This window comes from Anabrus simplex, chromosome 2, assembly GCF_040414725.1.
Source record: "Anabrus simplex isolate iqAnaSimp1 chromosome 2, ASM4041472v1, whole genome shotgun sequence".
Taxonomy (NCBI): domain Eukaryota; kingdom Metazoa; phylum Arthropoda; class Insecta; order Orthoptera; family Tettigoniidae; genus Anabrus; species Anabrus simplex.
The window spans coordinates 291,495,519-291,506,973 of record NC_090266.1 but is presented as its reverse complement, the minus strand read 5'-3'; the positions used below and the strand labels follow the sequence as shown (position 1 = coordinate 291,506,973).

Below are 11,455 nucleotides of genomic sequence, written 5' to 3'. Positions count from 1 at the left end.
TACCATCAATTCTCACTGAAGCCCAATTGTCAACATAACTGCCTTGGATTGATTTTAATAATATACCTTTAATTCCATAGTCCCCCAGTATAGCGAACATCTTTTCCCTCGGTACCCTGTCATATGCCTTCTCTATATCTACGAAACATAAACACAACTGCCTATTCCTCTCGTAGCATTTTTCAATTACCTGGCGCATACTGAAAATCTGATCCTGACAGCCCCTCTGTGGTCTGAAACCACACTGGTTTCCATCCAACTTCCTCTCAACGACTGATCGCACCCTCTCTTCCAAGATGCCAGTGAATACTTTGTTTGGTATACTAATCAATGTGATACCTCGATAGTTGTTGCAATCCTTCCTGTTCCCTTGCTTATAGATAGGTGCAATTACTGCTTTTGTCCAATCTGAAGGTACCTTACCAACACTCCATGCTTATCTTACTACTCTATGAAGCCATTTCATCCCTGCCTTCCCACTATACTTCATGATTTCAGGTCTAATTTCATCTATTCCTGCTGCTTTATGACAATGGAGTTTATTTACCATCCTTTCCACTTCCTCAAGCGTAATTTCACCAACATCATTTTCCTCCTCCCCATGAGCTTGGCTGTTCGCAACACCACCAGGATGAATTCCTTTTACATTGAGATGATGTTCAAAATATTCCCTCCACCTCTCCAGTGATTCCCTGGGATCTATTATGAGTTCACCTGAATTACTCAAAACACTGTTCATTTCCTTTTTCCCTCCCTTCCCAAGATTCTTTATTACTGACCAGAAAGGTTTCCCTGCTGCTTGACGTAGCCTTTCCAGATAGAATAGCATTCCAAAATCATAATGAATAGACTTTAACCAGTCAAAATTCCTCATATTTATCTCCATAATTTTAATTATTTTATGAATGCATAGTTTCTTCAGGAGGATAGTGGATTGTGTTTTAAAAGAACTGCTTAGTGACTGAGTATTTATTTATGGACTTCAAAATGTTATCTTGGCATGAAAAAGAAATGAAAAATCAACATCAAATATGTGTGTGTAATTTACAGCAATAGAAGGAGGTATTTCTGCTACTTGACAGTCTGGATAAAGAACCATAAAAACATTCATCAGACAAGAAATGTAATTCAACATTAGTTAAGCACTGCAGTCATAACATTAAAGCCTTTAGTATTAACTACAAATCAGTCTTTTATGAATATATTTTGAAACATTTACTTGTATAACAGACTAGTAGCTCACACCATATAAACATAAGTAGCAGAACCAGGAATGTGTGATTGTTTATGCTTAGCGAGTGAAGTATCAAATGGGAAGCCCTTGCCACACACATCACAAATATGACGATTCTCTCCTGTGTGCAAGCGCTCATGACGTCGAAAGCTTGACCCATCAGCAAAGGCACGACTACACACCTGGCAGGTAAAGGGTTTCTCTCCAGTGTGGGTCCGTCGATGAGTCAAAAGATGGGACTTGGTAATGAACATCTTGGTACACTGCTCACATTTGTAAGGTCTTTCTCCACTGTGAATTCGCTTGTGAGCAACGAATGTTGAACTGGTAGAGAAAGACTTCTCACACACAGAACACTGATATGGTCGCTCTCCTGTGTGAATGCGGATGTGCTTCTTTAAACCACATGAGTCCACAAAGGCATTGCCACATTCCTCACATTTGTAACGCTTGATGATAGTGCCATTTGGCCCATGAGTACGTTCATGTTTCACAAAAGCAGATCTGTCAGCAAAACTTCTCCGGCAGAGTTGACACTGGAAAGGTCGTTCCCCAGTGTGAACTCTGCGATGAGTAACAAGGTGAGAATTGGTAGCAAATGCCTTATTACAAGTTTCACATTGATAAGGACGTTCGCCTCTATGATACCGTGTATGATTCATTAAAGCTGTGCTTGAGGGGTAGTTCTTGAAACAAATTTCACATGTATAAGGGCGATCGACATCTCCATAATGTAGTCTTCTATTGCTTTTAGTACACAACCTACCACCATCATTTCCCACTTTACAATGATTAAGGTTACTGTGCTGTACACTGAGTTTCTTCATGCCACTGACACAATGACTCACTACACTCTCTGACTTAATGTTGCTGTCTACACCATGATCAGAAGAAAATGAACAATTAGTACATAAATTATGGCATGAATTAACAGTATGGGGACTCGCAGCATTATCAACATCACTCAAATTCTGTTCCTCACCTGTTTGTTTTGTTTCAGCACTATTTCTAGAACAACACAAACATGAATAATGTAAGCCAGAGTGAGAAATAAAATTACATTTAATACAAGTATTCCCCACTACTTTTGCCATTTCTTCATTATCATTATGGTTTGAAACCAAACAACAATGCATATTTCTTTCATGAACACACTTCGAGCAGGGACTTAATACACAGTCCTTTTCTTTTGAAGACTTTGATGATGAATCACTATCATTGTTATCACCTGTATTAGTCTTAGCATCTTGATGAACTGAAACATATGGAATAGTCTGTGAATACTTGGATGCTGTATGAGAAGATGATTCATTGCCCTGTTCTCCACTATCATTTCTTGACACTGGACATGGGGAATATATAATTTTATGACAATGGGTCCTTTCTCTATTGGTCACACATGTAGAACAACTGTGATCAACTGGTGCAGTTTGTGTGTTTTTGTGAGAGGAAACTGTGCTGTTCTCATGATCACAACTATGTTGAGCAGCTTCAGAATTACAGTGATTATTTACACCAGACGTTGACTCAGGATGTTCTTCACTTGAATGACTGGACCGTGTTGAGTCAAAGAAAAATATACTACCAGAAAGTTGTTGATTCAGCACATAGTTCAAGAATGTATTAGAGTCACAGGTATCACCATTGGATACGCCATTAGTGCCACTCAACACATTAGAACCATCACGCTTACATCCACTTTTCAGCAACCTGAAAATAACAAAAGAGATACAAATGTACAGTTACATCCAGCACGAGATTAAGGAAAAATGTAATTTTATAACAGCATGGATCAACACATACTTGATATGCTAAGTACCCTCAACATAAGAGGAAAACTCAAAAGTTCAATACTATATATTCTGAATTCCTGGAAATTCCACTGATGTAATACGATCATGAATCAAATAGGCTACTATTTGTAATTACCGGCTGAGTTTACATGGAAATGCCATAAATGTTTTCAAACCTTAGCAAATAATGTCTCAGCGTAATCTTGCATATAAAGTCGTCTGAAAAGAAGTCGTACAACAAAAGCAATTATAAATTAAACATATTTTTAAAACTATTCATGATAAGAATAAAAAGGTACATACCAGAGTTTCAGACTAAGATATATTTTTCACTCACATAATTATACTCTGAGGTGGTGGCTGGTGATTATTATTTAAATGGAAGTACAACTAGATAACCAACTTTTAGCCACTCACAGTGAAACCAAATTATGTCTCCCTCATTCTGTCCAACTCAAAACTAAGATGCCATCTAATTCATACATGCAATATATTCAATATCTGCCACCTAGATGACAGCCCTAAATGCAGATCAGTGGTATATGATGATGATTTATAAGATACAAACATCTTTAATACTGCTATGTGTTTTAATTTTCATTTCTCTCCTAAATTACTATTTTCATGTCGTTAATTTTGTATTAATCTCCAATGAATGGAGATCCTTCCTAAGTGGAGATATTTTTAAGCTTAAAACTATAAATAGAAGCTAAATAATCATCCTTATAGTAGTAGTAGTTTCGTGTGGCTACGTCTAGCCGGGTGCAGCCCTTGTAAGGCAGACACTCCGATGAGGGTAGGCGGCATCTGCCACGTGTTATTGCGGTGAAGGATAGTGTTATGTGTGGTGTGTGAGTTGCAGGGATGTTGGGGACAGTACAAACACCCAGTCCCCGAGCCAATGAAATTAACCAATCGAGGTTAAAATCCCCGACCCGGCTGGAAATCGAACCCAGGACCCTCTAAACCAAAGGCCAGTACGCTGACCATTCAGCCAACGTGTTGGACAGTAGTAGTAGTAGTAGTAGTCTATGGTTGGGTATTAGAAAACTGTTCTACTGGGGGTTGCGGGTTACTTATTGTAGAATCTTGTATTATGAAATGATATTCCTCCATTATCATAAGTGAAATGAAATGAAATGGTGTATGGCTTTTAGTACCGAGAGTGTCCGAGGACAAGTTCAGCTCGCCAAATGCAGGTCTTTTGATTTGACCCCCATAGGCGACGCGCATCATGACCCAGCCCCCGTGCCAATGAAATTAACCAATTAAGGTTGAAATTACCGACCTTGCCGGGAATCGAACCCAGGACCCGTGACCAAAGGCCAGCACACTAAACATTTAGCCATGGAGCCGGAAATTATCGTAAGTGAAGTGTATCATTATTACTATCAATTGTTGAATATTTAAAAGACAGTTTCAAATACTGACCATTGTCAATAAGGTGAGTCAAATCAACAATAGAAGATGACGACGATGTGACACTGAAATGATCAGTGCACATTTTCAAACTTTTTTTTCTTTTCAGGAATGAATTGAATGGGTCATTTCTACGAGGCCCTTTCTGACACTTTTGGTGAAAATGAGTTAAGTATTGATTTTTGTTGTTGAAACGTTAACATACATACCACTCCATGCTGAAATGCCCTCTTTCTACCTATTAGTGTAGTCACAGGATGGCAATGATATTTGCATTCATTTCCAAAGGTCCCTTTCTGCAGTAGAAGGGGCAGTTTAGCAAGGAATCATAGCTAGCCAGATACAGATACCATCTGGTGGAGAAAAAGGGAACTTCCTAACAGCTGCTCTGCTATGATATAATGAGTAACATAAGAGGTTCTTTCTTGGACTGATCTGTGTTAAGTTCATAGTTTTGATTAGAAACGCGTGAATTAATATAAGAAGAAATGGAGGAAGAACGTAAAACAAGGAAAGGGCGTACCAGTAATCCGGAAAATTACCGGAAAAACATTCTAAAGAAGGCCAAAGAGAAGGGCATTGCTCACATTACATACTCTGGAAAAGGAATACCAGAGAGGAAAACAGTTGGAGACTGTCGGTAAGTAATTTTTTTTTCTATTACATAATAGGAAGTCATGTTGAAAAGTGATAATCTTAATCTATCATCATTTTGTATTCATATTGAGTAGGCCATTATAGTGTTAGAATTGGAGGTTATATTAACTAAAACACAGGTAACAAACTGCAGAAATAAGCCTAAAGCATTTTTACACAATATATATATATTGTTACTATAGTCCACATGGTGAGATGTATACTCATTTTGTTTTAGTTGTAACAAGAAATGCTTCATGAAGCTTCCTGAGGAACTGCAGCTTCAGATTCTGTCACAGTTTTTCTTACTTTACCACTAAAGATGAACAAGACATACATCTCCAGGGACTAATCAAAGCCATCCCAGTGAAGTGCCGCTGCCCTAAAAGCAAGGATCAACCACAACCATCCCGCCTCAGCTTCCTAAAGACTATGTGTCCCCACGAGGAGAGAAAGTGGAAGTTTGCAGGAAAGCTTTTCTATGTTTCTATGGCATTGGAGAGAAAAGGGTATGTAGACTTAGAAACCTATCATTGTTAGGACATTCTCCCCATGATCAACGTGGAAAGCATGTTAAGAAAGCCACCGCTCCAGAAGAACATACATAATCATATAATCATTTCCTGTCAAGGAGGCTCACTACACTTCTAGAGACTATTCTTACCTTGATTCAAGATTGGATGGTTTTTTTTTGTTTTTTGCTAAGGGCTTTACGTCGCACCGACACAGATAGGTCTTATGGCGACGATGGGATAGGAAAGGCCTAGGAGTTGGAAGGAAGCGGTCTGGCCTTAATTAAGGTACAGCCCCAGCATTTGCCTGGTGTGAAAATGGGAAACCACGGAAAACCATCTTCAGGGCTGCCGACAGTGGGATTCGAACCTACTATCTCCCGGATGCAAGCTCACAGCCGCACGCCTCTACGCGCATGGCCAACTCGCCCGGTACATTGGATGTTAAGGCAATGTATAATCTGTATAAAGCCAAGTATCCAGATTCCCCAACTAAATATTTCTACCTTAAATACTTCAAGGATATCTTCAATCTTCAGCTCGGCTGACCACAAAAGGATTCATGTTGTGCTTGTGAAGAGCTGATGATAAATATATGCAGTCCATTTTTAAATGATACTGCCAAAAAGGTTACAGTTGCTGAATTAATAGTTCTCAAATGGCGAGCAAACAAGTTTTATGTCAACATGAAGGAATCTGAGGACATATGCAGTGAAAGAGACGATGTACTTGCTCTTTGTTTTGATTTTATGCAAAACCTATCTTTGCATAATATTCCCGTGCAGGAACTGTGCTATCTATCAATCAATCAATACAGATCTGCATTTAGGGCAGTTGCCCAGGTGGCAGATTCCCTATCTGTTGTTTTCCTAGCCTTTTCCTAAATGATTTCAAAGAAATTGGAAATTTATTGAACATCTCCCTTGGTAAGATATTCCAATCCCTAACTCCCCTTCCTATCAATGAATATTTGCCCCAGTTTGTCCCCTTGAATTCCAACTTTATCTTCATATTGTGATCTTTCCTACTTTTAAAGACACCATCCAAACTTATTCGTCTACTGATGTCCTCCCACACCATCACTTCACTGACAGCTCGGAACATACCACTTATTACATGTAACTAATCTCATTATTAGACCCGTATTGAACTATGCTATGATATACTAACAATTTGTTGGTATAACATAACACTTAGTCGAGCAGCTCTTCTTCTTTCTCTCAATTCTTCCCAGCCCAAACTTTGAAACATTTTTGTAACGCTACTCTTTTGTCGGAAATCACCCAGAACAAATCGAGCTGCTTTTCTTTATATTTTTTCCAGTTCTTGAATCAGGTAATTCTGGTGAGGATCCCATACACTGGAACCATACTCTAGTTGGGGTCTTACCAGAGACTTATATGCACTCTCCTTTACATCCTTATTACAACCATTAAACACCCTCATAACCATGTGCAGAGATCTGTAACCTTTATTTACAATCCCATTTATGTAATTACTCCAATGAAAATCTTTCCTTATATTAACGCCTGGATACTTACAATGATCCCCAAAAGGAACTTTCACCCCATCAACACAGTAATTAAAACTGAGACGACTTTTCCTATTTGTGAAACTCACAACCTGACTTTTAACCCCGTTTATCAACATACCATTGCCTGCTGTCCATCTCACAACATTTTCGAGGTAACGTTGCAGATGCTCACAATCTTGTAAATTATTTATTACTCTATACAGAATAACATCATCCGCAAAAAGCCTTACATCTGATTCCACTCTTTTACTCATATCATTTATATATATAAGAAAACATAAAGGTCCGATAATACTGCCTTGAGGAATTCCCCTCTTAATTATTACAGGGTCAGATAAAGCTTCACCTACACTAATTCTCTGAGATCTATTTTCTAGAAATATAGCAACCCATTCAGTCACTCTTTGGTCTTGTCCAATTGCATTCATTTTTGCTAGTAGTCTCCCATGATCCACCCTATAAAATGCTTTAGACAGGTCAATCGTGATAAAGTCCATTTGACCTCCTGAATCCAAGATATCTGCTATATATTGCTGGAATCCTACAAGTTGAGCTTCAATGGAATAACCTTTCCTAAAACCAAACTGCCTTCTATCGAACCAGTTATTAATTTCACAAACATGTCTAATATAATCAGAAAGAATGCCTTCCCAAAGCTTACATACAATGCATGTCAAACTTACTCGCCTGTAATTTTCAGCTTTATGTCTATCAACCTTTCCTTTATACACAGGGGCTACTATAGCAACTCTCCATTCATCTGATATAGCTCCTCCGACCAAACAATAATCAAATAAGTACTTCAGATATGGTACTATATCCCAACCCATTGTCTTTAGTATATCCCCAGAAATCTTATCAATTCCAGCTGCTTTTCTAGTTTTCAACTTTTGTATCTTATTGTAAATGTCATTGTTATCATGTGTAAATTTTAATACTTCACTGGCCTTAGTCTCCTCCTCTATCTCGACATTATCCTTGTAACCAACAATCTTTACATACTGCTGACTGAATACTTCTGCCTTTTGAAGATCCTCACATACACACTCCCCTTCTTCATTAATGATTACTGGAATGTCCTTCTTGGAACGTGTTTCTGCCTTAAAATACCTATACATACCCTTCCATTTTTCACAAAAATTTGTATGAATGCCAATTATGCTTGCCATCATGTTATCCTTAGCTGCCTTCTTTGCTAGATTCAATTTTCTAGTAAGTTCCTTCAATTTCTCCTTACTTCCATAGCCATTTCTAACTCTATTTCTTTCCAGTCCGCACCTCCTTCTTAGTCTCTTTATTTCTCTATTATAATAAGGTGGGTCTTTACCATTCCTTACCTCCCTTAAAGGTACAAACCTGTTTTTGCATTCCTCAACAATTTCTTTAAACCCATCCCAGAGTCTGTTTGCATTTTTATTTACCGTTTTCCACCAATCATAGTTACTTTTTAGAAACTGCCTCATGCCTGCTTTATCAGCTATATGGTACTGCCTAACAGTCCTACTTTTAAGACCTTCCTTTCTATCACATTTATTTTTGACTACAACAAAAACAGCTTCAAGATCACTAATACCATCTATTACTTCAGTTTCCCTACAGAGCTCATCTGGTTTTATCAGCACCACATCCAGGATATTTTTCCCTCTGGTTGGTTCCATCACTTTCTGAATCAGCAGTCCTTCCCATATTTATTTGCCATTTATTAGTCATGCTTCCTGTCGTTCGCATTTCCTTCCCAATTGACATCTGGTAAATTCAGATCTCCCGCTACAATCACATTTCTTTCCATGTCGTTTCTTACATAGCTGATTATCTTATCAAATAATTCTGAATCCGTGTCAGTGCTACCCCCGGTCTGTACACTCCAAATATATCAAGTTGCCTATTATCTTTAGAAAAGAGCCTTACATCTAGAATTTCATGTGTCTCATCCTTAACTTTTTCGTAGCTTACAAATTCTTCTTTCACCAGAATGAATACTCCCCCCACCATTCCTATCCTATCTCTACGAAACAAACACACTCCAGTTCCGTGAGAAAATTTCTGCATCCATTATATCATTTCTCAGCCATGATTCAACTCCTATTACAATATCTGGTATATCTATTAAATTACTCAATTCTATTCCTTTCTTTACAATATTTCTACAGTTCAACACTAACAATTTTATGTCATCCCTACTTGATTTCCAGTTCCCTGTTCCCTTATCACCACTCCCTAGGCCACCCTGTTTCTCTGAATGTACCTCCCTATTACCCTTCCAAACAAATTTCCTAACTTATATGTACCACTGCAGTTTAAGTGAAGGGCATCTGAGCGCAGATCCCTATCTCCTACCCACCCATTAGGATCTGGAAATTTCACTCCCAATTTCCCGCATACCCACTCCATAGTCTCATTTAAATCCCCAATCACCCTTCAGTCACTATCCTTCCTACACAGTATTCCACTAATAACAATCTTCGCTTTCTTATACTTCACCCGTGCTGCATTTACCAGATCCCACATATCTCCAACTATGTTGGTACCGGTACTTATATCAGCTTGCCTTACGTTGTTGGTACCAACGTGAAAATACTACCACCTTCTCCTTCCCCTCCTCCCTCTTTTCTACTTTCCTCAACATCTGCCTCAACCTAATTCCTGGATAACATTCTACCCTGGTTCCCTTTCCTCCACACAATTTCCCTACATGTCTAACAATGGAATCTCCCACGACCAGAGCCTCAACCCTACCCACCTCATTTGATCCCCTCCCCTACTGGTCAGTCCTATCTTTCCTGATAGCTGCAGAAGCTACTTCCTCCTCGCTTTTCTCCTTCCTATGACCCTGTTCCACCTGTCTTTTCCTATCCTCTACTCTACATTTCCCTTTCCTACCTTTTCCCTTTCTTCTACTTCCACACATCTCAGCAACAGTTCCCTGTCCCTCATCTTCCCTCTGTTGTTCTACCTGGAGTGACTCGTACCGATTTCACAAAAACACCTGTCCTGAATTCTAATCCTGAATAGAGCCCTTAGCCTGCAATCTCCTTCCCCTTAGAACATTAGACCACCTGTCTTCTACAACTCCCCCCTTTCCTTCCCCTCCCTCCTGTACACCTACTGTAACCTGAACATTGTTTGAGGGAGTCCTATCTTCCTTCCTGTCTTCTGTGAGAATCCTAATTATCTCCCTCAAACTCTCCAACTCCTCCCTCATACCCCTCAATGCCTCACCACATCCACAGTTCGTACACTCGCGCTCCTTAGCCATTCTTTACAGAAAAATGAAAATAAAAATAAAATAACTTATTTGCAAAAAAATAAATGAACGGAGGGATATATTGCCTGGGATAGTACTCAAAGATCACACAGCAATAAGGTAATTAATATACGACTACACTACCATAGTACTTAGTCGTACTCTATTTCTTATCCTACAACCTCTAACCTCTGTTAATTACTGAAATTGAAAGGAATACACAAGAACTACACAATTCCAAACTGCAATTAAGCCTATCCTAATTACAACAGAATTGTAGTAAGAGTTTATACGGATACCTCTACTACACCAGTACTACACAAATATTTTACAATAATAAAATAAGCAAACTAAATTCTGATAGGATATTAGGCTACTCGTATACTACTGTACCGTACACTACAGTAATTTTCAAACTACTTTGAGGCGTATCCTAATTACAATACCGGTACCGTATGTCACTACCAAGCACAAAAGAAATGAAATTTGCAAGAACTACTGTACTCAAAGATTACCAACAAAGCTAAATGCTTAGACAAATTATTATTAGTACTACGCTCTAATAGATACACACGAAAGATAACACACAAATATAGCAGGCAAGATAATGGCACTATCTAAATATACTATATCTACACTAAAATTTTCAACTGAAGTGTGGTTATATGAACTTTTACCGCTAGTGGATTAGTATTTTTTTTTTTTTTTTTGCTACTATGCGGGACGGAGAATAAAAGTGTCCTTAAATGCTGAGAATACAAGGTTGTCTACTATAATTTCTGTCAAAACCACGCCGGGGGCTTGAAGTGCAATACGGTATTATTGGGATATAGGAATTTAATTATTAACTTTTACTCGATGAATAAACGAAGGTGGAAAGTACAAAGTATGCAGGGAACTAAGACTACAAATTATCGGAATAATAAATCAGCTGACTTTGTATTTATTTACACAACTATCATGTGCATGCAGCAACAATCGTCAACAATCCAAAAAACTGTTAAGTATCGTAATTATCCAGTGAAATTACCGTGAATTTTCTTTAACTTCTCTTTAAATCGATGTTTACAGGCGTATCATGTT

General features: G+C 38.4%; 1 protein-coding gene across 3 annotated transcripts in view; it reads right to left on the bottom strand.

The window, feature by feature from the left end:
- Positions 1–1,106: 1,106 nt before the first annotated feature.
- The window catches only part of LOC136862781 (zinc finger protein ZFP2), an 88,774-nt gene continuing 78,425 nt past the window's right edge, over positions 1,107–11,455 (bottom strand). For all 3 annotated transcript variants that reach the window (XM_067139036.2, XM_067139034.2, XM_067139037.2), the window contains one exon: positions 1,107–2,944. In XM_067139036.2, coding sequence (XP_066995137.2) covers positions 1,240–2,944 — 1,705 coding nt within the window. In that variant the 3' untranslated portion in view covers positions 1,107–1,239. The remainder of the gene's footprint in view (positions 2,945–11,455) is intronic.